This window comes from Nyctibius grandis, chromosome 1, assembly GCF_013368605.1.
Source record: "Nyctibius grandis isolate bNycGra1 chromosome 1, bNycGra1.pri, whole genome shotgun sequence".
NCBI lineage: Eukaryota > Metazoa > Chordata > Aves > Nyctibiiformes > Nyctibiidae > Nyctibius > Nyctibius grandis.
Window position 1 is genome coordinate 104,540,470 of NC_090658.1, and position 27,843 is coordinate 104,568,312.

Genomic DNA, 27,843 nt, shown 5'->3' on the forward strand with positions numbered 1-27,843 from the left:
TCTTTTTAAAAAACTATAGAACATCATTACAGCTATACTGTCTAGAGTTTAATAATATTTGGTGACCAACTGAAGGATGAATGTTTTACGATGAACTTAGTATAATGGCAATGGCCAGCTATTTCAACAGTACTTTTGGAATAAAAATAGGTAATAGTTTCATGTATACATAGGATTACCTGTGCTATTGGATGGTTTGCCTGGGGATTTAAGTTGATACAAACTCTGCAGCTATCTTTCTCAGGAAACTTTCACAGACATAGTTGGTAATTCAGCTGAAAAATGCTGCTCAATTCCAGAAAAATACATATTCCTCAGCAACACTGTGACCTTGTTATTCTTAGAGGAAAATATGCTTGCTCCATTCTAATACAGTCATGTAGTGGCTTTACTGAGACCTACTACTATGAAATCAGGGTGATGCCTGATACTGACTTGCATTGCATACAGCTATACATTTCAGACAAAAGACCATATGACTATCTTCAGCAGTGGCCCAGGGCAGATGATGAGGATGAACATCTAAGCAGTGAGCAGGAAGTTACACACCCTTGGTACATCATACTATCTCCCAGAAATGTGAAGCTCGGGAAGTTTTTAAGCTGGATTTATGACCTTTGATTTATTAATCTTGATGGTGTTTTGGTTTTGGTTTTTTTTTTTTTTTTTTTTGGTCTGTGGTATTTCAGCCCAGAACATCCTGTTCAGGTAAAATATACTGTTAGTGGCTCTGAGCTATGAAAGCCTTGGCAGATGATGGAGTAGCCAGTGGAAGCAAGTGTAATCAAATGGAGAAATAATTAAACAGGCCAAAATAAAGCAAAAAAAGGCAACAGACAAGGCAACAAAAACTCTTTTCTGTACTTTTCTCATAGTAATGTTCACATGATTACACATCTTTGATCAGGAGTCACATCCAAATTTATGTTGAATGGTAAAAGCTGTGTTTAGTTACCTTTGTGTCCAGACCTGCCCTTCATTTTCATGTTTTGGTATGTGTAGACAGTGGGGCTTCACTGCAGAGACAATTCTGGCAGCCTGCAGAAGCAGGTGCCACAAGAAGTCCTTCTACAGGGCCATGCTATTTAACAGAGGGAGGAGAGAGGAGTTGATACATGTTCTGAGCTCCTGACTTACCACTGCTTAAGAAAGTCCTAGGGAAAGGAGTAAGGTACAGACCAAATAGACCTGCTGGAGAGGACCACCTGACTGATCCACATGTCCAAAGGGGCAGGAAAAAGAGAAACAGTAGGCAGATGAGTACAGGCTTAGTAAGGTGTTAGAGAAGGTTGTTTGGGGGCAGGATGGGAAAAAAGCTCCTTGAGTAAAGGAGGAGGAAGGGCCTGAGGCAAAAACATTAGATGACGAACAACTTCTCAGAGAAAGGCTAAAACACTTAATTCAAATACATCAAGTACTTTCTAACATTTCTGATGCTACCCAGGATTTTAGTTACTGATATTGCCAATGAGGGAGAAGGTCACAGCATGACTGCAAATTTGAGTTTAGGTGTGGATACATGTCTGAATAGCTATAAGAATTTTTGTCCTTTAAGATGTAATGTATTTTATGAAAAGGGTTTGAAAACTTCTAATGCTTTAGATAATTGTGCTTTAAATGTACTAAGGATTTTCTGCAAGAGACTTCCACAAGAGGTCCACAGACCTCTCTATCAGGATGTTTTCTTAACACCAAGTTAAATTTTTCTTTGGCAGTTGAATTCCATTATGCTTAGTTACATCACCCTAAATAGTTCTGTTTACTTAGTGTTTACAGTCCTTGAATATCTTTAGACCATTACTGTTGATCCTTGACTATTTCCTAGCCAAATTGAGCTTGTTTACTTCTCCCTTCTCTTTCCCAAGTAGTCCTCTTGTCATGTGTTTGTCATTTATGTTGTTTAGTGACTCCCAAAGCTTTTCAGTAAGGAAGCATGCAGTGCAGTTGTCATTGCCTTATCAGTACGTACTCTATTTCTATTTTATATTTGTCTGATGTGATACCCGTATGAATGCTGTCTGAACTTTTGTCCTTTAGGCATGCAAGTGTGTTGAAGATATACTTCTGAGATTTACTCTGCTATTGCACCTAAAAGTTCTTTGGAATTAATACTTGTCATATGTCCCTCTTACTCAATTTTTTCCTTACAGGTAAACTAACTTTCATTTTCCAGCAAGACTCTTAAATCACTGATGATGACAGTATTGCTAATTTGTCTGTATCCTTTGTGTAAGTTCTTTGGCCTAAGTCTGTTCGAATTTTCCCCTTACAATTATTTGTAAATTATTGCCATTTTCTTTAAATTCCAAAGTTACATTTTTATCTGTGATTTTTTTTTTTTAAATACCCAGCCATCTGGTACAAAACTAAGCATCTCAATATCTTGCTGTTTATCACTTTACCTTTACAGATTTTCAGGCACTAGAAATTTATCAGTACTGTTCCCACCCACAACAGAATGAGAGGAAGATTTCGTATAAGCCTGAATTGAGTTGCACTGATGTAAAATAATGAATGAGAATATAAACAAAGTCCTGTGGAGTAGAGCTGATTGATAGTATTGATGGAACATTATATGTGGGATTCAGTTTAAGACACTTACATTTAGTGTTTATGTGTGTACAGAGACACTGAGTATCTGAATTCCTGTATTAGTCAACAGATATTTAACAAATATGCCCCAAGAGGTATGGGTTTCTTAGGCTGTAAGGTATTTTGTCTTGCCCATGCTGTTTTTCAAAAGGATGAATGCCTCCTAAAGACACTGTTTTCTAACACTGGGTGGGTGTCTAGGGAATCTGAAAAGGCAGGAGCTGCCTATGTTTAGGCAACTGGATTCAAAACTGAGTATCGAATTCAGGGTTAGCTATAATACTTTTCACGCCATTTGTGTGTTTTCTGAAAAGTTCATGAGAGAAGTCCAAGTCCAAATAAAAAGAATTATTTTTTGTGGCAAATTCAGTGCTTTTGCCTTATTTGAAAGTGAACCTTCAGTCCCGAACTTGTCTGTGTCAATTGAAAACGGAATTTTCACTTCTGTTCCTTTTACATAAAATGTCAGCTATGGCACAGTTGGTCTTGGAGCATATGTATGTATGTCACATATGTACTCCTGTTGAGGGCTTTGAGGTTAGGGAAAGAGAACTTGAGCTGACTGCAAAAAAAAAAAAAAAAATTGTAGGTGTTAGCATATAGATTGATGATCCGTACTGCAGAACGAATAGTGATACAAAGGCATTCTCAGTTTTTATGAAAGCCAGTTTTTGTAATTTATAGAGGGTGTTTTTAACTTGTACAAACAATTGCGATGTACTAGACAGTGGTTCTTATTTTTGTGACCTTCTGTGAATTTCCTTTTGAATCTTCTCTGTTCCGGCTTTCCATTAAAAAAACACACTAACAATGTATTTGATTTGCTCTGAAATCACATTACAAGATCTAGCTCTGAGCTAAATACGCAGTTTTGTAAGCTGAAAACTCTTCTGCCATCCTCCGTTCATCTCGTGAATTTTGAAATTCAGTTCAGCCAGGAAATTGTCCTCCTCTACTTCTTCCCCTACTCAGTTAGAAGGAGAACGAAGGGAAATTGCATTTCGGAGATCTAAAATGTGAAAGAAAGTTTTATTTATATAGAGTTATATCCTACAGGAAGTCATACAAACTTTTTGCTTTTTTTGGTTGAAGAAATAAAAGGATAAGCTTTTAAAGGCATTTTTTGGCTTGGTGAATTGTTTCAGCTACCCAGGAGGCTTATAAGCAATCTGGGAATGCTACACCATTTGAACTGCCTTGAGCACTAAAAGTGAAATGCTTGATAAAGGATCCATGTACGACAGAGACCTAGAATTCTGTTTACTTCTATACTAAACATTACCAGCTGGCTCGTTGGGCATCTGCTCAAATGTCTTTTGGGAAGAGGGCACAGCAAGTACTCTTTTGTATCTAACCCAGCAAATAATTTTAGCTCTGTTTATTATTCCCAGGAAGCTCTGACTGATTTACAGAAGAAATCAGGCATACACATTGCCTTCCTTGTATTGAAAAGGTTCTATTAGCTCCTTTTTACCAGTGTGAAAATCCCCCCATTAAATTTTGTGCTAAGTTTTTAAGACTGCAACTCATTTAGAAATAGGATTATTAGTTCTTTCAGTTCAAATCAAGATCAAATTCTGGGTATTTGAAATTGGATAGTCCATTTTACGGGATTTCTCAAATTTAGTTTGGGCTGTCTGTTGAAAGGTGTGAGCCAAATAGCCTCAGAGCTTTATAGGACAATTTCTCTTGTTTTATGTGTGTTCTCAAAAAAACCCTTCTTGTGTCTCATTTTGTCCATTGGAATGACATGTTTTTAATGGTGCTGGGTAAATTCCTATTCTTCAGTTACTTGCCTCTGTTAAAGGATTCTTCTAAAGCACTTTTTAGAGCATTCCTGAAATTCTCTTTTCAACACATGAATTATTTAGTATTTCTTTTCATAGTCCCAGTCATTCAAATTATTTTTTTACTTGCATAGCCTGTTATATACCTTCAAATTCATAGCTAAGTGCTTAGTATTGAGAATGGAATTTTTATTATTTAGAGCTATTATAAAACTAGCTGCATAATGTATCAGAACATGCCTTGTTTGTTAAAGTTTGTTCCTGTAACTAGAAATAAGCCTTTAAAAGTCCTGGCATTTTTCAGCTGGTTTCCTTGAGAGAGAGAGGAAAGAAAAAGTGTCTACATATGTGGGTTAATTTGTTCTTTATTTTTCCCCCCAATGGTGAATAAAACAATATGTTTGTTACTTTCTCATGTAATAATTCTAAAATAATGGATTTTAGCATAAAGTCTGGAGGCTGCAAACTTCAGATGCAGAGATGAAAGCTTCTGAAAGCTGAAATCTAAATCTCAAGTGTATGATCGTGATAGCAGTTACTGAATTTTGTGACCTAAAATGACAGGGTTGTGACAACAGTTCTCTAGTAACAGGAGGATTGTTTTTTCCTTAAATAGGTGTTTGGAAATTTGTAAATATAACTTAGGAAAAATCACAAGTCTTGATTTCTTTTCCTTAGGGATATCAGGGATCAGCAGGAACTCCAGGTATCCCAGGAACTCCAGGGATTCAAGTAAGTGTCTGTTTCATTCCTAGAATTGGAAAATCTGGGATAAATCCCACCAGCTCTATCCCAATATCCATTGTTTGTCATTGAGAGTTGAGGTGTGGGGAATGAAAAGGGCTTAAGGGATGGCCTGAAGTCAGGGGCCATCCTTGGGTGAATTGCTTTGGAACTTACATGGCTTTGGGGGTTGTAGGTAGGCTGACAATTAGACTGCAAATCTAATCATTGCTAGGTAAGGCCTGTAGGAGCGGGACTCAGCTGGGGCTTAAACATTTTCATCCTAATCTGGAAGCCAAACAGTAGTTCCTTCCATTTTTCTATGAATCAGTAACAGTGATGTGAAGCCTTGTCATGGTGATTGATTACCCACAATTCACATGTCCAAAAGAAGGTTTCAGATAAAGCCCAGACTGATGGAGGAGAATTCTTTTTCTTTCTTCATTGTATTAATTTAGTAGCCCTTACTGGGACAGTTACTGGAAATCAGTGCTGTATTTTCCTTGTGGCATGATCCAGCCTGGCTGGATAGTTGAGGACCTATTTCATGTGTTGAATTAAATATCTGAGAGCATGTTGGGGCCAAGAGTGAGCCTGCAACATGGCATACGTGAAGGCTGTCTGATGGACATTTGAAAGGAAAGGGCCGTCTCTGGTCTAGTACAGGCCATGTGATGTTCTTTTTTCCTGGGGTGGTCCTTGGTTAGAGCGAAGAATTATTTTTGGTGTTCCACAGTCATTGGTTATGATAGTGTGCCATATTCATACATGCTGGATACATTTCATGCTTGGTTCTGCTTTTATATCCAGTTACCAAAACGTTGTGATTAGCCAGCTGTCATATCAGTCCCTGGCTCATGTTGGATTAAATTTCTGTGTCTCATTCTGTATCAGATTGTATTGGTATTTGAGCTGGTTTTCTTTTTTTCCTCTCTTAGGGACCACGCGGCTTACCAGGTATCAAGGGAGAGCCGGGGAAAGATGGGGCTAAGGTAAAAAAAAAAAAAAAGTAATAGATAAAAAGATTTTACTCTTACCATTTATCATTTTTGGTTGTACAGTTAATAGTATCAATATTTTCACATGATGCTTCTGTGAGAATTGTTTACTAAAAAGGTAATAGAGAAGGAACAAGAATCCTAAGTTTAGAATGTTGCTTCAATTCTGAATCTGGTCTGCTTTATTTAATAAAGTTTATATAGGCTTTAGCACTGCCACTAACACCTTTATTGCACTGAATAATTTATATTTAGAAAGCATATCTAAATATGGGTACATGGAAGCATGATACAGACATCTGTCAGAATGGTTTCTTTCTATCCCCTCTTCACCCCTTTTCTCTTTAAGTGAGCATTCAGATGAGCTAGGTAGGAATTTTTGGATGGCACTTTTTATCAGAAAACACTGACTAACTGAAACCAAAGCTTTTTGTGGAAAAAATCTAGCTGAGGTGTAGCCAGTAGCTTGGAGCTGCAGACAGATGTCTGTTTATATAAATATAACTCCCTTCTGGTAATCAGGATAAACTTGAGTCTTGATCTCCTGTATACACAGTGAATAAACTAGCCTTTGGCTATTGGCAAGTCTCATTGATATGTAAATATCTGTGTCCACACTTCTCTCACACTTTTGCCCTATGTTTAGAAAAGCTTGAAGTTCATTGTGATAAAAACTCTTTAATATCTTTATCAATGATGTGGACGAGGGGATTGAGTGCACCCTTGGTAAGGTCACAGATGACATCAAGTTAGGCGGAGGTATTGATCTGCTTGAAGGGTAGGAAGACTCTGCAGAGGGATCTGGACAGGTTGGATCAGTGTATGAGGTTCAACAAGGCCAAGTGTCAGGTCCTGCACTTGGGGCACAACAACCCCATGCACCGCTACAGGCTTGGGGAAGAGTGGCTGGAAAGCTGCCTGGCAGAAAAGGATCTGGGGGTGTTGGTTGATGGCTGGCTGAATATGAGCCAGCAGTGTGCCCAGGTGGCCAAGAAGGCCAACAGCATCCTGGCTTGTATCAGAAATAGTGTGGCCAGCAGGACTAGGGAAGTAATTGTCCCCCTGTACTCGGCACTGATGAGGCTGTACCTCAAACACTATGTTCGGTTTTGGGCCCCTTGCTTCAAGAAAGACGTTGAGGTACTGGAGAGAGTCCAAAGAAGGGCAGGGAAGCTGGTGAAGGGTCTAGAGCGCAAATCTTATGAGGAACGGCTGAGGGAACTGGTGTTGTTTAGTCTGGAGAAAAGGAGGCTGAGGGGAGATCTTATTGCTGTCTACAACTACCTGAAAGGAGGTTGTAGCAAGGCAGGTGTCTCTTCTCTGAGGTAACAATTGATAGGATGAGAGGAAATGGCCTCAGGTTGTGCCAGGGGAAGTTTAGACTGGATATTATGAATAATTTCTATGCCTTAAGGGCTGTCAAGCCTTGGAACAGGCTGCCCAGGGAAGTGGTGGAGTCACCATCCCTGGAGGTACTTAAAAGACAAGTAGATGTGGTGCTTAGGGACATGGTTTAGTGGTGGACTTGCCTAGTGTTAGGTTAATGGTTGGACTTGATCTTAATGTTCTTTTCCAACCTAAATGATTTTATGATTCTAAAAATGTATTTTGTTTATTAAAACTTCAGAGTCTTTTTTATAAAACAAACCATTGTTTTCCAAACAGATTTTACTGTAGAATTTCCTCCTTCTGAAGTTCACAATCTTAAAAGCAGGTCCTTAAATTCATCACTGTTCAGCAGAATTCTCAAATGCATGATTAGAGATGAAAAATATGCTTACGTGTTCTGTGCTTTAGGCATCTCAATCTAATTGATCTTAGATGTTAATCTAATTGGTCAGTATTGGGCCATGTGCAGAAAGTAAGATACTGATGATGGAAAACTCTTCTCCTGGCAGTGCAGGGTTGTGACGGATAGAATATTTCCTAATGCTCAGTCCAGCCTTGTTTAAAATGTGCCAATAGGGCTTCCACCACTGTTTTAGAAAACTTCTTCCATTATAAAATAGGTCTTGCCATTAGAATTTTTTTCCTGGTGATTCAGCCCAAATTTTCATCTCTTAATTTCATCCCATTACTTGTAAAGTTTCTGTAGCAACTAATTTAAAACTGTTTCCATTGCCAAGTGTTTTAGTTTATCCAATAATTGAATCACCACTTCTGAGCAGGAATTGAGGCTCCATTTTTTTTTAAGAAGCAATGGATGCATGAAGTGTTTATTTTGTAATATTTGCTCATTTTTTGAACTCCATTCCATTGCCTCTTTTCAATACTTATTTGTTGAGAGATATTTTGATAGCATTAACCTACAAGCTGTCATTCCTGTGGTCATGTTCCTGTCTTCCGTGAATATGTGACAGACCTCTCCAAATCTGCTTAGACATGAATGGTTTTGATAAATACCTCTGAGACATGTTTTCTTTTTACCCTTTGTCTTAGAACTTGAAATATTATATAAAATAACTTCCTGAGCATAATTTACTATTCCTCCTTTATGACTGAAATATATTAAACAAATTGAAATATATTGCTCAATATAAAGTTAGATATTAACAGAGAGAAAACATTGTGATTGTCCAAAAATGATTTTGTGATTGGCTTTTTGTCCTGAGTGAAGTAGATCCAGTCTACTGAAACAAGCAACTAAGCTTGTTTTTATTGTTTCACGTCAGGTAGTGCCAAGTTATAATTTAGCCTTTTGTTGTAATCTCTCAAGGGAGCTTGCAGACAAATTGTCGGATAAATATCTTCAGTACCAATAGCAAAAGTTTTCGAATTCCTGATATCTGACACCTGTGAGGACAATAAAAAGAACGGATGTTTTGGCTTGTGTTTTCAATTGTCAACTGCTTTTACCAAAGTGGATTCTTTCTTCCACTGAAATGAGAACTCATTTGTCAAAGTGCTAAAGTTGTTTTTTCAGTGTATTTTGGTTTCATTTTGTTTATTTTTTAGAGAAAGTACTTAATACCTTATTTTTTAATACTTCACTCATCCAGAGTAAGCTGGTGAGAAATTTTATAAAGTCCATAGGTCTTTGATATTTTCAGTAAGATGGAGGAGGAAAGCCATCCCAGATTTAGGGAATTTCCTTGTTCTTTGGGAATAAGGAATGGATGGTAGAATTATCACAGCTCCTACAGAGATTTTCAAAGCTCATTTCAAAGCTTTTTTTCTCTTGTCGAAGCTAAATTGCTACATCTGAACCACCATAAACCTTAATGAGAGATTACAGTAAAACTTATTCTAAAAAATATAGTGATAGTTTAATTTTTTCTTTTGTATATTGAGTCTTGTTTAAAGATCGACAAACTCTCATCAGGCAGTGTACCAATGTTATGTAGTTGATATGGTGATACATAACATCTTTCCACTATTGATCATTGAGAATATGAATGTTACTGTAGTATATGACTACTATTTTAGATATAAGGATTTAAAATGTGTTTGCTCTTTTAGGGTGACCATGGACTACCTGGTTTTCCTGGATTACATGGGATGCCAGCACCAAAGGTCGAAATTTAAGATTTTTTGTTACAATATTCATGTGTTTCAGCTTGCTCTATAGTTTAATTTAAAGGGAAAATAAATTTATATACAATATTATGTCAGTGTATTTGATGAACTACATAAAATGAATAGATATGATGCTGAAATTGAAGGAAGATACATACCATGGGACTTCATTACATACATATCAAGCAATGAAAACCACCTGTTTTTTTCATTTCTCTTCTGTTCTATGGGATTCTATATTAATTACTTTGAACTTCAATTTTACTGCTACATAGAACCTTCTTCATCACAAATAATGTGTCAAAAAAATGAAAATAATTTTCTTGATATGATTTGCTTGAAGTCATTCAATTTGAGTGACAGCATTTTGAAGTGTAGTTCTGGTCTAACCCAATGCATTTATTTCATGTTTATGTTCCCCAAAACATAATCAGCCATGTCTTTTGCTCTTCTGTGTTAGTACTCAACTGAATTTACTTCTTAGTTTTTCCAAATTTGTGTTTTAAACTTTTCAAGTAAGGTCTTCAGAAGAGTGCAGCACTTTTCAAAGAGATGAATTTTCACGTAGGTGTACCTACCTATATTGAAGCGACCAGAAACTCAAAGTGCCTTCCACTGAAAATAGAAGCACTAAGCCTGCAAGCTGTGGCTTGTCTCACCAGCAGTGTTGGACATTCTGGGCTTGTCCCCTAGGAAAGCTTGGAAAACTCAAGATTTGCATTTACTGTCTTAAGAATGTTTTTTTTATATCAGATGGAGCTCTTTGCCTGCTTAATTTTATGTCTGCTATACATATATACTTTGTATATATATATCTGTATAACTACTTCTACTTTAAAAATTAACTTATTCGCACACATTTTTTCTAGGGAGAAAGGGGTCCTAAAGGAGATCAAGGAGTGCCAGGAATATATGGAAAAAAGGCAAGTAAATTTATAATCGTAAAATAAAGCAAAACGTTATTGGTATCTGTGGTGGGGTGACCTTGGCTGCCTGCCTGATGCCCCCCCAGCCACACTGTCATTCCCTCTCCTCAACAGTACAGGGGGAGAAAATAAGATGGAAAAGCTTGTGGGTCCAGATAAGGACAGGGAGATCACCTACCGATTACTGTCGTGCGCAAAACAGACTCGACTTGGGGAAAAGTGATTTAATTTATTGCCAAGTAAAATAGGTTTGGATAGTGAGAAACGAAGACAAAAACTAAAACACCTTCCCACCACCCTGCTTTTTCCCAGGCTTAACTTCAGTCCTTCATGGGATGGAGAATGGGGAGCAGGGTGGGGTGGTGAGCCCATAACTTCCTCTTTGCTCTCCTTCCTCCTCACACTTCTCCCCTGCTCCAGCGTGGATCCTTCCCACGGGCTGCAGTCCTTCAGGATAAACCTGCTCCTGCATGGGGTCTCCATGGGCTGCAGCTTGGCTACCACAGCTCCACCATGGGCCTCTCCACAGGCTACAGGAGAATCCCTGCTCTGGTGCCTGGAGCACCTCCCCTCCTTCTTCACTGTTCTTTCACTTTTTCCCTCACTTCTTACTTTGCCTGTGTCATGTTTCTGCCCTTCCTTAAATACATTTTCCCTGAGGCACCACCACCGTGGCTCTGTGCCCTGCGGTGGGTGGGCTGGAGCTGGCTGGAATGGGCTGTGTCCGGCCCAGGGCAGCCCCGGCCTCTCCTCACAGAGGCTGCCCCGCCGCCCCCGCTGCCAGCACCTGGGCACCTGCACCCCGTACAGTATCATTTACCTTTTTATAATAGGTGTATTCACAGAGAATTTAATTCTGCAGTCCTAACTCACAAAAATTTCTACTGAAGTTACTGCATGTGCTTGTCTAGCAATGTTAAACTCATGCTCTGCTTATTTGGATTTTTTGAGAACTCTCTTCATCCTTCTGTTAATGGATTGATGTTAATTCATTTTAACATAACACAAAATGATCATAAACGTATTTTTTGCAAATATGTCTATGCCTTTAATATGCGATACATGTAATAATTATATTGCAAAGAAGTCTGTGCTTTTTAATACATATAAATGTACATGAACCATATAACTGAAAGGGAGAGAGGGAGAGGAGAGGAGCACACGGATGGAGTGAGACTGATAGCGGCCTGGAAGAGAGATGTTGTTTTAATCCATAATTTATGTAAAGCAGGGTGTGCTTGTATGTAAAGATTTATATTTCAGAGAGCATATTTTGGTCATCCAATGTTAACAGTTACATTTTCACCTGTCCTTGTATTTTCTTAATGTATTTATTGGTCTAGATTTTTAAGCAATTTGAAAGAGGATCTGTGTTCACATTTCTGTATTTTAGAGCAGATTTATGTTTCTGTAATGGGGTTAGTTAGTAATTGACCACTGCCTGTGTTAAGAAAGAAACAGATCTTCCATACATTTTCAAAATAAGAAAGAACACACATGAATTACAGGTTCAGGTATACTGAATTTGCAGCATAAACATTGGGCACTACTTACTTTTGGTTTGCTGTATTTCTCAGGGTTCAAAAGGAGAGAAAGGTGATACAGGGTTTCCAGGAATGCCTGGGCGATCCGTAAGTTTTGTGAAGACAATTTGCCTTTAACTTTTACTTGTTAATTCATCCACTGATGACTGTTAACTGTTGCCATAGGGAGACCCTGGCAGAAGTGGGAAAGATGGATTACCAGGAAGTCCTGGTTTCAAGGTACGTACAAATGTATATTCATATCTAGCCCAAGTCTTCAGTAGCATTGCTATTGGCCTAAATATACCCAGTTTATTCTGTGAAGAATTGCTGGAAATTAAAATAATGTGTATTACTGGGAAATACCAAAGTTTACTGCAGTCAATGAGTAGACTTTGTGGATTTCAGTTGATTTGTGAGCAGGGGCAAAGCTTTTATTAAGAGTGTATTACTGATCATCAGACATTGTTTATACTTTGTCTCCCTTGTCCTGTTTGTGTTTCTCTAACTGTGAATCTGTTAATGAAATCTATATACAAGCATAGGCTTCAGAACATACCTGTTGTGTACAGTTAAGGAGGAAGTAATCTAATTATTATTGCTTTTGAAGGGAGCTGGATGAAAGTTAGGGGAAAACACCTTCAATATTGGATTCATGTTTATGTTCATATTCTCTTCACTGTGCAGTGCCCTTTATATTTAATTTACAACAGTTTTTCAAGTGGACTAAATATCTGTCTACTGTAAAAAAGACTACAGGATCTTATATTTCTATAATGTATTGTAGTTTGTGAGCTCACTGGACATTTTGTTTGTCCAGTTGTTGTTTGCCCTGTTCTAATTTGTGAAAAGATGGACTTAAGCAGTATCAGTTTTCAGTTCACAGGAAGAAATTTTTGTTAATATGCAGTGTAAATATTCCATTGGCTTGATCTAAAGAAGCTTTTTAACAGCAGCTTTGTTCCTATAATATTTTTCTTAATAATAATAATGAAGTGATCTAAATTAATGCTCAAGATTAATGTTCTTCAGTGTCCAAAAATGCAAGTGTACTTTTTAGTGCATTTGTCTGAATTCCTGTTAGTTGTCCCGGTTTAAAGCTGGGCTGGCTATTAACCAGGTGGCAGATGCTCTCTGTTAACCCTCTCCCCCCCCCACCCTAAGGGAAAGGGAAAAGGGAGAGAGACTTATGGGTTGGAAAGTTAAAACAGTTTTAATAAACTATAATAATGAAAAAGAGTATAATAACAATAATAATAGAAATAATCAAATATATACAAATATATACAAATATATACAAAACCAAGACTGAGAGCTTGGAAATCCTCCTCAGGCAGAGTAGCTCCCCCCAGCACAGGCAGAGGGGAAAATGCAATAGCTCCCCCTGCCATCACACCTGCAGGCTTTTAACTGGAAAATTGGCAGAGCTGGTACCAATCAGTGGGAGACAGGAGGGCCCCTCCCTCCTGGGCCCCACCTCCAGGAGGCAGTGGGTTAGTGATAAATAGGAAAGTGAGAATGACATGTATGGGATGGAATACCTCGTTGGTCAGTCTTGGGTCACCTGCCCTGTCTGCTCCTCCCTGCAGGTGCGACCCCCCTTCGGCTCTTCACTCATAAGCAGTGAGGAATTTAGCAGTGACCTTGGTTTCTCTAAGACTAATTGGCCTGGTTTGGGCCAAACCAGGACATTCCACCCCTTATTCCATACCATTCACGTCATACTCAGATCACCACTACCTTTTCATTTTCAAATATATATACACATATCACTAGTTTATGATTCATCTCTATACAAAAAGTTCATTAAGTTCATTTGGTTCAGGATTGTGGGTTTCCATCTGGCTAGCAGTCTCTCAGCAGTCTCTCTGGCTAGCAGTCTCTCTTTTGTCATGGTTCGTGCCCACGGGTTGCAGGTTAAAGATGTCAGACTCGAGGAGGTTACTGGACGCCACTTGATGAAGCTAGTTCCGGTCTCATCACCACTGTCTTAACCTGAAAGACACTTATGCAGCAACAACATACAGTTCAGAATTAAGTATTCTCACCCAGAATCAGATCACCTTCAGGGACACATCAGACTTCACCATCTTGCAACATCTCCCACCAAGTACATCCAGGTCCCTGAGCAAAAGCAATCCCACGAATGGGTTTACCTTTGCCCGTTACAGGAAGAATCCAGACAGTTTTTCCCAATAGATTCCTTTCATGCACCACAGGGACTTTATCTCCTTCTACTGTATGTAGAAGGTCTGACTGAGCAGGGCCAGCTCGATTGATAGATCCCCTGGTGTTAACTAACCAGGTAGCTTGTGCCAGATGTTTATCCCAGTTTTTAAAGGTTCCACCCCCCATTGCTTTCAGGGTAGTTTTTAACAGCCCATGATACCGTTCAATTTTCCCAGAGGCTGGTGCATGATAGGGGATGTGATATACCCATTCAATGCCATGCTCTTTGGCCCAGTTGTCTATGAGACTGTTTTTGAAATGAGTCCCATTGTCCGACTCAATTCTCTCTGGCATGCCGTGTCGCCACAAGATTTGCTTTTCAAGGCCCAGAATAGTGTTCCGGGCAGTGGCATGGGGCACTGAGTATTTTTCCAACCATCCGGTGGTCGCCTCCACCATGGTAAGCACATAGCGTTTACCCTGGCGGGTTTGAGGGAGTGTGATATAGTCAATTTGCCAGGCCTCCCCATATTTATATTTCAACCACCGCCCCCCATACCACAAAGGTTTTAACCGTTTGGCTTGCTTAATTGCGGCGCATGTTTCACAATCATGGATAACCTGTGCAATAGAGTCCATGGTTAAGTCCACCCCTCGGTCACGAGCCCATCTGTATGTTGCATCTCTCCCTTGATGACCTGAAGTGTCATGAGCCCACCGAGCTAAAAATAGTTCACCTTTATGTTCCCAGTCCAAATCTATTTGGAACACTTTAGCAGCTTGATCTGCTTGTTGGTTGTTTCGATGTTCCTCAGTTGCCCGACTTTTAGGTACGTGAGCATCTACATGACGTACCTTCACGACTAGTTTCTCTAGCCGAGCAGCAATATCTTGCCACAATTTAGCAGCCCAAATAGGTTTACCTTTGCGCTGCCAGTTGCTTCGCTTCCACTGCTTTAACCACCCCCACAAGGCATTTGCCACCATCCATGAGTCAGTATAAAGATACAGCCTTGGCCACTTTTCTCGTTCAGCAATGCCTAAAGCCAGCTGGATGGCTTTTACCTCTGCAAATTGACTTGATTGACCTTGTCCTTCTGTGGCTTCTGTGACTCGTTGTATGGGACTCCATACAGCAGCTTTCCACTTCCGATGCTTTCCTACAAGACGGCAGGATCCATCGGTGAACAGGGCATACTGCTTCTCATCCTCTGGTAGTTCATTATATGGTGGGGCTTCTTCAGCACGTGTCACCTCCTTTTCTGGTGGCATTCCGAAGTCTTTGCCTTCTGGCCAGTCCATGATCACTTCTAAGATTCCTGGGCGATTAGGGTTTCCTATTCGAGCCCTCTGCGTAATTAATGCAATCCATTTACTCCATGTAGCATCAGTTGCATGATGGGTAGTAGGAACCTTACCCTTGAACATCCAGCCTAGTACTGGTAATCGAGGTGCCAGGAGAAGTTGTGCTTCAGTACCAATTACCTCTGAGGCAGCTCTAACTCCTTCATATGCTGCCAGTATCTCTTTTTCAGTTGGGGTGTAATTGGCCTCGGAGCCCTTGTATCCTCGACTCCAAAATCCTAGGGCTCGACCTCGAGTCTCCCCTGGTACTTTCTGCCAGAGGCTCTAGGTAGGACCATTGTCCCCAGCTGCAGTGTAGAGCACATTTTTAACATCTTGTCCCATACGGACTGGTCCAAGGGCTACTGCATGCACAATTTCTTGTTTAATCTGTTCAAAAGCCTGTTGTTGTTCAGGGCCCCACTGAAAATCATTCTTCTTTCTGGTCACCTGATAAAGAGGGCGTACAATCTGGCTGTAATCTGGAATATGCATTCCCCAGAAACCCACAACGCCTAAGAAGGCTTGTGTTTCCTTTTTGTTAGTTGGTGGGGACTGCCACAGTTTAAAGCTGGGCCAGCTATTAACCAGGTGGCAGATGCTCTCTGTTAACCCTCCCCCCCCACCCAAGGGAAAGGGAAAGGGAAAAGGGAGAGAGACTTATGGGTTGGAAAGTTAAAACAGTTTTAATAAACTATAATAATGAAAAAGAATATAATAACAATAATAATAGAAATAACCAAATATATACAAATATGTACAAAACCAAGATCAAGAGCTTGGAAATCCTCCTCAGGCAGAGTTGCTCCCCCCAGTACAGGCAGAGGGGAAAAGGCAGTACCTCCCCCCAGCACGGGCAGAGGGCAAAATGCAAAAGCTCCCCTGCCATCACACCTGCAGGCTTTTAACTGGAGATTTGGCAAAGCTGGTACCAATCAGTGGGAGACAGGAGGGCCCCTCCCTCCTGGGCCCCACCTCCAGGAGGCAGTGGGTTAGTGATAAACAGGAAAGTGAGAATGACATGTATGGGATGGAATACCTTGCTGGTCAATCCTGGGTCACCTGCCCCGTCCACTCCTCCCTGCAGGTACAACCCCCTTCGGCTCTTTACTCGTAAGCAGTGACCTTGGGTTCTCTAAGGCTATTTGGCCTGGTTTGAGCCAAACCAGGACATTCCACCCCTTATTCCATACCATTCATGTCATACTCAGATCACCAGTACCTTTTCATTTTCAAATATATATATACATATCACTAGTCTATGATTCATCTTTATGCGAAAAGTCCATCAAGTTCATTTGGTTCAGGATTGTGGGTTTCCATCTGGCTAGCAGTCTCTCAGCAGTCTCTCTGGCTAGCAGTCTCTCTTTCGTCATGGTTCGTGCCCACGGGTTGCAGGTTAAAGATGTCAGACTCGAGGAGGTTACTGGACGCCACTTGATGAAGCTAGTTCCGGTCTCATCAACACTGTCTTAACCTGAAAGACACTTATGCAACAACAACATACAGTTCAGGCTTAAGTAGTCTCACCCATAATCAGATCACCTTCAGGGACACATCGGACTTCACCATCTTGCAACATCACCCACCAAGTACATCCAGGTCCCTGAGCAAAAGCAATCCCACGAATGGGTTTACCTTTGCCCATTACAGGAAGAATCCAGACAGTTTTTCCCAATAGATTCCTTTCATGCACCACAGGGACTTTATCTCCTTCTACTGTATGTAGAAGGTCTGACTGAGCAGGGCCAGCTCGATTGATAGATCCCCTGGTGTTAACTAACCAGGTAGCTTGTGCCAGATGTTTATCCCAGTTTTTAAAGGTTCCACCCCCCATTGCTTTCAGGGTAGTTTTTAACAGCCCATTATACCGTTCAATTTTCCCAGAGGCTGGTGCATGATAGGGGATGTGATATACCCATTCAATGCCATGCTCTTTGGCCCAGTTGTCTATGAGACTGTTTTTGAAATGAGTCCCGTTGTCCGACTCAATTCTCTCTGGCGTGCCGTGTCGCCACAAGATTTGCTTTTCGAGGCCCAGAATAGTGTTCCGGGCAGTGGCATGGGGCACAGCGTATGTTTCCAGCCATCCGGTGGTCGCCTCCACCATGGTAAGCACATAGCGTTTACCCTGGCGGGTTTGAGGGAGTGTGATATAGTCAATTTGCCAGGCCTCCCCATATTTATATTTCAACCACCGCCCCCCATACCACAAAGGTTTTAACCGTTTGGCTTGCTTAATTGCGGCGCAAGTTTCACAATCATGGATAACCTGTGCAATAGAGTCCATGGTTAAGTCCACCCCTCGGTCACGAGCCCATCTGTATGTTGCATCTCTCCCTTGATGACCTGAAGTGTCATGAGCCCACCGAGCTAAAAATAGTTCACCTTTGTGTTCCCAGTCCAAATCTATTTGGAACACTTTAGCAGCTTGATCCGCTTGTTGGTTGTTTCGATGTTCCTCAGTTGCCCGACTTTTAGGTACGTGGGCATCTACATGACGTGCCTTCACGACTAGTTTCTCTAGCCGAGCAGCAATATCTTGCCACAATTTAGCAGCCCAAATAGGTTTCCCTTTGCGCTGCCAGTTGCTTTGCTTCCACTGCTTTAACCACCCCCACAAGGCATTTGCCACCATCCATGAGTCAGTATAAAGATACAGCCTTGGCCACTTTTCTCGTTTAGCAATGTCTAAAGCCAGCTGGATGGCTTTTACCTCTGCAAATTGACTTGATTCACCTTGTCCTTCTGTGGCTTCTGTGACTCGTCGTATAGGACTCCATACAGCAGCTTTCCACTTCCGATGCTTTCCTACAAGACGGCAGGATCCATCGGTGAACAGCGCATACTGCTTCTCATCCTCTGGTAGTTCATTATATGGTGGGGCTTCTTCAGCACGTGTCACCTCCTTTTCTGGTGGCATTCCGAAGTCTTTGCCTTCTGGCCAGTCCATGATCACTTCTAAGATTCCTGGGCGATTAGGGTTTCCTATTCGAGCCCTCTGCGTAATTAATGCAATCCATTTACTCCACGTCGCATCAGTTGCATGATGGGTAGTGGGAACCTTACCCTTGAACATCCAGCCTAGTACTGGTAGTCGAGGTGCTAGGAGAAGTTGTGCTTCAGTACCAATTACCTCTGAAGCAGCTCTAACTCCTTCATATGCTGCCAGTATCTCTTTTTCAGTTGGAGTGTAATTGGCCTCGGAGCCCTTGTATCCTCGACTCCAAAATCCTAGGGGTCGACCTCGAGTCTCCCCTGGCACTTTCTGCCAAAGGCTCCAGGTAGGACCATTGTCCCCAGCTGAGGTGTAGAGCACATTTTTAACATCTTGTCCCGTACGGACTGGTCCAAGGGCTACTGCATGCACAATCTCTTGTTTAATCTGTTCAAAAGCCTGTCGTTGTTCAGGGCCCCACTGAAAATCATTCTTCTTTCTGGTCACTTGATAAAGAGGGCGTACAATCTGGCTGTAATCTGGAATATGCATTCTCCAGAAACCCACAACGCCTAAGAAGGCTTGTGTTTCCTTTTTGTTAGTTGGTGCGGACATTGCTGTTATTTTGTTGATCACCTCTATCGGGATCTGGCGACGCCCATCTTGCCATTTAATCCCTAAAAACTGGATCTCCCGGGCAGGTCCCTTGACCTTGCCCCTTTTTATGGCAAAACCAGCTTTCAGAAGAATTTGGATTATTTTCTCCCCTTTGTCAAAAACTTCTGCTGATGTATCACCCCACACAATGATGTCATCAATGTATTGCAAATGTTCTGGAGCTCCACCCTTTTCTAGTGCAGTCTGGATCAGTCCATGGCAAATAGTAGGACTGTGTTTCCACCCCTGGGGCAGTCGATTCCAGGTGTACTGGATACCTCTCCAGGTAAAAGCAAACTGTGGCCTGCACTTTGGTGCCAAAGGAATAGAGAAAAATGCATTAGCAATGTCTATGGTGGCGTACCACTTGGCTGCCTTTGACTCCAGTTCGTATTGAAGTTCTAGCATGTCTGGCACAGCAGCACTCAGCGGTGGCGTAACTTCATTTAGGCCACGATAGTCCACAGTTAATCTCCATTCTCCATCAGACTTTCGCACCGGCCATATAGGACTATTAAAGGGTGAGCGAGTCTTGGTAATCACTCCTTGATTTTCTAATTGTCTAATCAGTTTATGAATGGGGATCAGGGAGTCTCGATTGGTGCGATATTGTCGTCGGTGCACCGTGGTAGTAGCAATTGGCACCTGTTGTTCTTCAACCTTCAGCAACCCCACAACAGAAGGATCTTCTGAGAGGCCAGGCAAGGTAGACAGCTGTTTAATGTCCTCAGTCTCTACAGCTGCTATACCAAAGGCCCATCTATACCCTTTTGGGTCCTTGAAATACCCTCTCTTGAGGTAGTCTATGCCAAGGATGCACGGAGCATCTGGGTCAGTCACAATGGGGTGCTTTTTCCATTCATTTTTAGTTAGGCTCACTTCAGCCTCCAATACAGATAACACTTGAGATCCTCCTGTTACTCCTGAAATACTGATAGATTCTGTCCCTTTATGATCCGATGGCATTAGGGTGCACTGTGCACCAGTGTCTACCAAGGCTCGATACCTTTGTGGTTTTGATGTGCCAGGCCATCGAATCCACACAGTCCAATAAACTCGGTTGTCCCTCTCCTCCACCTGGCTGGAGGCAGGGCCCCCCTAATTAAGAAATGGATTCGTGCTGCTCACAGGGACTGGACCTTCATTTCTCCTATTCACACTTCGGAAAAAGTGATTTGAGGCCCATCTACCCTGACTGGGGTCCTGCTCACTGGTAACTGGAGCAGCCATCCTCCTAGGAAAATTCTCTCTGGTATTTCTTTTAGCTTGCAACTCACGTACTCGTGCCTGTAGGGTACTGGTAGGTTGTCCATGCCATCTGTTCATGTCCTCCCCATAACCACGCAGGGCAAACCACAGGATACCTCGTGATGTGTTCCGTTTCCTTTGAGCTGGTCCTGTAGGAGAGCGTTTTCTCCTAACAGCTGCAACGCGTGCCTGTGTAGGTAGAGAGTCAAGTTTATTCTCGATCCTGGACAGTTTGTCTGACAGTTGTTTAAATGAGTCCTTGTTTTCCTTAGTCAGTTTTTCCACAGCCGAGGCACGGGCCTGCAGTGGGGAAGAAATACTATCTTCATACTGTCGCATACAGTTAGCCATTTTGCCCACAGTAGAACGTGCCATATCATCTTCTCCCCATACTAATATTGACAATGTATGGGTATATGTCGGTGGAGCACTCTTCACAACCTTCCGGAACATGGATCGGTTGCATTCCACTTCATCAGGATCTACAGGATCTACAATGTCCCGTGGGTGTCTATAAATAATCTCTTGCACAGCCAGTTCTCTAAGGTAGTTAATACCTTTTTCTATAGTGGTCCATTTGCTTAGGTGACTCATAACATCATCTTTATAGGGATACCTGCTCTTTACAGCTGACAAGAGTCGCCTCCAGAGACTGACAGTGTTTGACTTTCTTGCGAGCACCTTATCAATACCACCATCTCTGGACAGGGATCCCAACTGTCTGGCTTCTCTGCCATCTAATTGCATGCTATCTGCCCCATTATCCCAGCATCGGAGCAGCCAGGTAATAATAGGTTCACCGTCATAACGGCTGAAGTCTTTCCTTATATTTCTCAGGTCCTTCAGGGATAAGGAGTGGTAGGTTATCTCTACGTCCGAGTCCTCTTGTGATAGTTCTGCTTTAGAAGGACCTTTCTTCTGTGATGGGTCTGCTTTAAAAGGACGATTGAGGAAACCCCCATCTGTGTCAGGCCCTAACTCTGCCTGAGAAGGGCCCTCACCTGGGTCATATGAGGCTCTGAGTCATCATCCTCCTCTTCACAAGCTGATTTCTTTTGGTATTTCTTCCTGGTTATAGGAGCAATTGGTACAGATTCGATAGATGCTGGGGTCTGAGTAGATGCAGTGGCTGTCGTGGGAGTGCTGAGAGTCTGAGTAGCTGCAGTGGCCATCTTGGGGGGTGTAGCAGCTGTGGTACAGGCTGCCAAGGCTTCAGTGGGTTTAGTGGCTGTAGCGGCAGTACACACTGTAGGATCTGAGGTGGCTGCATAACACCTACAACTGTCCCTGCACCGATATTTAATCTTATCCCACATCAGAAACACATTCAGGACAACCGAAAATGAAAACATGCCACCTAGACAGCACCATCCTAATTTCGCAAAATCTAGTGGAATCAGTTTGGCAGAAAAGGAGAAGGTACTATTTCCCAAAGTAAAACTGGAAGTGTAATCATTAACAGAATCAGCTAAAGGATGCCTGGAGCGTGCAGATGAAGTTGCTGCTAGTGATTCGTGATTAAAGCTGCCCATCATTGTGTCATAGAGATAAGAGATCTGAATATTAACTGCCCAGTTTATCACAGCATAAATCAGTATCAAACCCCATACCAAAACAATACATTTTGACCAGCGCCCACTGCTAAACTGCATGTAAACATTCATAAGAAGCAAGCAATAACACAGTGCCCACAGCAGGTAAGGCATCATTGCAATACTCAACTGTGAAAGAAACTCCATAAAAAGATGAGATAACACAGCATTCAAAAATGACATCATCTTCACTATCTGTTTTAATTTCCAACCCCTTGTAAATCTCAAAGGAAGAAATCTGATACTCTCTCAGCTGAGCTCTCTGTGTCTCCTCCCACCAGAGCCAGGATTCAACTTATCAGAGCAACCTGTTGGAGCTTCTCTCATGCCCCACCTTGGGCACCAATAAATCTGTCACAGTTTAAAGCTGGGCCAGCTATTAACCCAGTGGCAGATGCTCTCTGTTAACCCTCTTCCCCCCCCCCCCCCACACTAAGGGAAAGGGAAAAGGAAAAGGGAGAGAGACTTATGGGTTGGAAAGTTAAAACAGTTTTAATAAACTATAATAATGAAAAAGAGTATAATAACAATAATAACAGAAATAATCAAATATATACAAATATATACAAAACCAAGACTGAGAGCTCGGAAATCCTCCTCAGGCAGAGTTGCTCCCCCCAGCACAAGCAGAGGGGAAAATGCAGTAGTTCCCCCCAGCACAGGCAGAGGGGAAAATGCAATAGCTCCCCATGCCATCACACTTGCAGGCTTTTAACTGGAAAATTGGCAAAGCTGGTACCAATCAGTGGGAGACAGGAGGGCCCCTCCCTCCTGGGCCCCACCTCCAGGAGGCAGTGGGTTAGTGATAAATAGGAAAGTGAGAATGACATGTATGGGATGGAATACCTCGTTGGTCAGTCTTGGGTCACCTGCCCTGTCTGCTCCTCCCTGCAGGTGCGAGCCCCCTTTGGCTCTTCACTCATAAGCAGTGAGGAATTTAGCAGTGACCTTGGTTTCTCTAAGACTAATTGGCCTGGTTTGGGCCAAACCAGGACATAGTGTAGTTGGAGATCTGGGTCTGTCTTCCATTTTGTGACCATGCTTGTCTAGAGCAGTTGGGGAAACTGTGGCATATCTTGATTTCAGGAAAGCGTTTGACCCGGTCTCCCACAGCATCCTCGCAGCTAAACTGAGGAAGTGTGGTCTGGATGATCGGGTAGTGAGGTGGATTGTGAACTGGCTGAAGGAAAGAAGCCAGAGAGTGGTGGTCAATGGGACAGAGTCCAGTTGGAGGCCTGTGTCTAGCGGAGTCCCTCAAGGGTCGGTACTGGGACCAGTTCTATTCAATATATTCATTAATGACTTGGATGAGGGAATAGAGCGCACTGTCAGCAAGTTCGCTGATGACACAAAACTGGGAGGAGTGGCTGACACAACGGAAGGCTGCGCAGCCATTCAGAGAGACCTGGACAGGCTGGAGAGTTGGGCGGGGAGAAATTTAATGAAATATAACAAGGGCAAGTGTAGAGTCCTGCATCTGGGCAAGAACAACCCCATGTACCAGTACAAGTTGGGGGCAGAGCTGTTGGAGAGCAGCGTAGGGGAAAGGGACCTGGGGGTCCTAGTGGACAGCAGGATGACCATGAGCCAGCAGTGTGCCCTTGTGGCCAAGAAGGCCAATGGCATCCTGGGGTGTATTAGAAGGGGTGTGGTTAGCAGGTCAAGAGAGGTTCTCCTCCCCCTCTACTCTGCCCTGGTGAGGCCGCATCTGGAGTATTGTGTCCAGTTCTGGGCCCCTCAGTTCAAAAAGGACAGGGAACTGCTAGGGAGAGTCCAGCGCAGAGCCATGAAGATGATTAAGGGAGTGGAACATCTCCCTTATGAGGAGAGGCTGAGGGAGCTGGGTCTCTTTAGCTTAGAGAAGAGGAGACTGAGGGGTGACCTCATTAATGTTTATAAATATGTAAAGGGCAAGTGTCATGAGGATGGAGCCAGGCTCTTCTCAGTGACATCCCTTGACAGGACAAGGGGCAATGGGTGCAAGCTGGAACACAGGAGGTTCCACATAAATATGAGGAAAAACTTCTTTACGGTGAGGGTGACCGAACACTGGAACAGGCTGCCCAGAGAGGTTGTGGAGTCTCCTTCTCTGGAGACATTCAAAACCCGCCTGGACGTGTTCCTGTGTGATATGGTCTAGGTAATCCTGCTCCGGCAGGGGGATTGGACTAGATGATCTTTCGAGGTCCCTTCCAATCCCTAACATTCTGTGATTCTGTGATCTGTGACATCTGCTGCGGTGGGGAGATATGACACAAGACCTATGAGAGACCTAAACCCTTCCAGGCAGCAGCTGCCAACAGAGTGGATCTAGCAGGATCCCTGGCTTGCTCAGGCTGGAGGGGACTTTGGGGCATGTCCTGGACCAGCCTCCTGCACACAAATGGGACAGCACTGGATCCATATGAGGTTGCTCAGCTCAGTCTTGGTAACCCCCGAGGGTGGAGACTGCACAACTGGGCAGCTTGTTCCATCCTTGACTGTCTTCATGGTGAAAAATTTTTCACCCTTATTTTCAGCAGGAAATGGCTCTACATGTCTATGTGTGGACAACTGAATTAAGCTCTTAGTAAAAATAATAAATGGAGCCTCTAAAGTAATTGCTGCAGATTGGTTAACTGCTATAACTTTTATGAGATCACTCATAAGTTTGCAGTCCTATTTGCTGTTTCTGGGTACCCCAGGTGACCTGTAAGTGCCATTTCAGAAGGGCACAGGTCTCCTATAGGTGGTACCTGCCAGCTTGATGTGGAAGCCTTGGCTGCCCTAGAGCACCTCAGATAGCACCAGGCATTTGCGATTAGGTAACTAACTGAATGAAGCCCCTGTTAGCTGTAATGGGATCTTAGATCCCTAACATATCTCTAGACAACGTCAGGTAGAAAAATACATGTAGGCATCTTAATTTGAAGTTAAAAGGGGGAGTTATCACTTACATACAGCACTAAAATAACAGCATTTAAAAAGGGCATATAAAATCTAACTTTTACAGTAGGTAAACTCAATATTTCCTATTTTATTTGTTCTCTGTGGCAGGCCTAATAAGACTGTGCTAAAAGGTAATGGAAAAACTTTATTTTATGTTATATTGGTGTACTGCTTTTTTTTAACTGCTCTTAAGTTTATGCCCTTAAAATATGTTAATAAAAAGTTATAAATCATAATTATGGAAAAAAATATTTTCTTACTGCTCATATATTTTCAATATATAAATATACACACACACATATATATGTATATATACACACACACACCTCTCAGGTAGGTGGAGAAATTCCTTCTCTGGTGCTATGGAAAGTAGAAAAAAATAATTAGATATTAGATTTTTTCCTCTCTGGTATTTGACAACATGGACCCGTAATAGTTGCAGTTGTTTAATATTAAAATTTTAACTGTCAATTATGGCCCTTTAGAGTGAAGTATTATGTTGATAAAGCATGAATTTGGAGAGTATTTTGATCTGTTTTTATGCCTGTAAACAATGTACAGGTAATTCAGTGTATTAGTTGTGTGAACCTGTGTACATTTAAACTGAAAGACATTTTCTTGACTATTTTCTTAGTTTAATTATTGTAGTACAAAAATATGACATACTCATTAGTTTTTATTCATTTTATAGTATAATAGTTGACAGAAGCCATATTCTTCATTCAAACATTTTGTCAGCTCGACTTCAACATCTGCTTGGTATAAAACATTGCTCCATTCTAGGTTTCTAATCAGATTCAGAGCAGTAACAAACAGGCTGTCTTTGAAAGAAATTTGTGCTGGAGCTTTCCTGTTTTCTTACAATATTCCTTCTGGGAAAGAATGTGGGGGAAAAAAGCATGGTTTGAAACCCAGATGTTACTTCAAGTCCAGTTTTTGTAATTTTAGGTTAATTATTAGCAGATTATTTCATATATGTGTATAAATTGATCTTTGCATTTGTTTTATGTACTTTTATTTCTGGAATTATTCTTCAAATTTTCAGAATATTTTTGGTATCATACATATTTTGAGTAAGGATATAAAGATTTGGTTATAGAATCATAGAATTGTTTTGGTTGGAAAAGACCTTGAAGATCATCAGGTCCAACCACTAACCTAGCACTGCCAAGTCCACCACTAAACCGTGTCCCTAAGCACCACATCTACACGTAATCATATCTGGTACTGCTGTGTACTGGAGTGCTTTGAAATAGTTTTCAGACTATTAGTGGTATTAACAATAGCAATTTATTACTGTGATATGCTCTTCTTCAACCAGTAATTGCTGTTCTGATTCAAAAGGCAATTGTCTGTCTCTCATCTCTTCCTGCAAACTGTCTGACAGCTGTCTGTTGGATGCAGCATGAGGGAATATCGGATTGACAACACTTTTTACTGTGTTTGAAACTTTTAAAGATACATTTGTTTGATGAAGCCTTGATCACGTGTATTGGTTTTACATGTTACTTATATTAAAAATAATAATTTACTATTTGAAATAATTCTTTTTATAATGCAAAGGAAGGGTTTTTTTTGAATATTGTATTTAACAGTCTTTTTTGTTTTAAAGGGAGAAGTCGGACAGCCTGGATCTCCAGGCCTAGAAGGACGTCGGGGACAGCCTGTAAGTGATTAAATTGCTCACATATCCTTGTGTACTGATTTGTTTGGGTTTTGTTTTTTTTTTTTTAGTTAATGGATATTATACTTCCTGTTTCATCCATGTTGATTTGAATTGGTTGATATGTCCATTTTTGTAAAAATGTGTTTTTATTTTCTGGGGTTCATCTTTAAATTTGGATTTAGTAAAATAAATAAACAAGCCTTTAAAGTCAGAGATGCCTAAAAGACAAAATTCTTAACTATATTGCTGTTATATACAAATTTGTATATATGTTATAAAATTGTCTCATTATTGACTTTCCTATTGATAGAACGGTATGGTTAGATATTGATAGTTACTTACATGAGGAAAGATTCTGAGTGTGTTTAACTCTCATTTCTGCAACATGATATATGTTCTTTCCTGTACTTAATTGCACTTTTAAAGTTTATTTTTTCACTGTCTACCTCTCCCTCTCCTTTGTTCAGTTTTATTGGTCTTTTACTTCCTTGCGTCTTGTTACGCTATCCACGTTATCTGTCTCTGTTCTTCTTGCTTAGCTGGGGAACATGCTGCTGCATTTTTGTTTTGCATGTTTCCAAAGACATTGTTCCTCTAATGGTGTTTGGGCAACTCCTCAGGGCAGCTCATTTTTCCTCCTCTTTATATGTGATAGCTAGGCTTTGTCCTCCTTGTTTCCTTGTTTGGCTCTTTAAGGCCACCAGACTTCGCTTGAAGCAGAGAAGCCAAGATATCTGTAGAAACAGGTGAAAGGTTTGAGTGCCAAGAGAGAGCCAGCTGTCTTCAAACCATCAGTAATTCTTCTGTAGGCCAGGAGCAGTAAATGGAGCTCAGCTGGTGGAGCACTGCCTTCCAGATGAATTACATTCTGAATTACATTTTGAATTGTAAGATAAGGAGATACTGCATCTCATTACATTGAATATCACAAAAATTTCTGAATGTAGAAAGCTCTAAGTGTTATATGGTACTGAAATCTGGTAGAGAGTTTTGATAGCTATGATGGAAATACACTCCCAGCTGAAAAATTCTCAAGCTCTTTCACTTACAATTTTTATATATTCACCAAAACCTCATAAAATGCTGTGAGTAGACTGCAAAACACTGGGCACGTATTCCCAAGAGACTTTCTTCCCACTTGGCTGGCTTAAGTGAAGAACACACATAATTCCTCACTTGGCTTTATTTTTTCCTCTTTTTCTGCCGCAGATAACTGTGAGATGTATTAACCTTTTA

The 27,843-nt window shown here is 41.4% G+C and overlaps 1 protein-coding gene across 1 annotated transcript in view; it reads left to right on the forward strand.

Moving 5' to 3' along the window:
- The window catches only part of COL21A1 (collagen type XXI alpha 1 chain), a 128,211-nt gene that overhangs the window by 58,057 nt on the left and 42,311 nt on the right, over positions 1 to 27,843 (forward strand). The window contains exons 11-17 of the mRNA XM_068398204.1: positions 5,058 to 5,111; positions 6,041 to 6,094; positions 9,560 to 9,613; positions 10,486 to 10,539; positions 12,120 to 12,173; positions 12,252 to 12,305; positions 26,554 to 26,607. Of these exons, the coding sequence (XP_068254305.1) occupies positions 5,058 to 5,111; positions 6,041 to 6,094; positions 9,560 to 9,613; positions 10,486 to 10,539; positions 12,120 to 12,173; positions 12,252 to 12,305; positions 26,554 to 26,607 (378 nt within the window). The remainder of the gene's footprint in view (positions 1 to 5,057; positions 5,112 to 6,040; positions 6,095 to 9,559; positions 9,614 to 10,485; positions 10,540 to 12,119; positions 12,174 to 12,251; positions 12,306 to 26,553; positions 26,608 to 27,843) is intronic.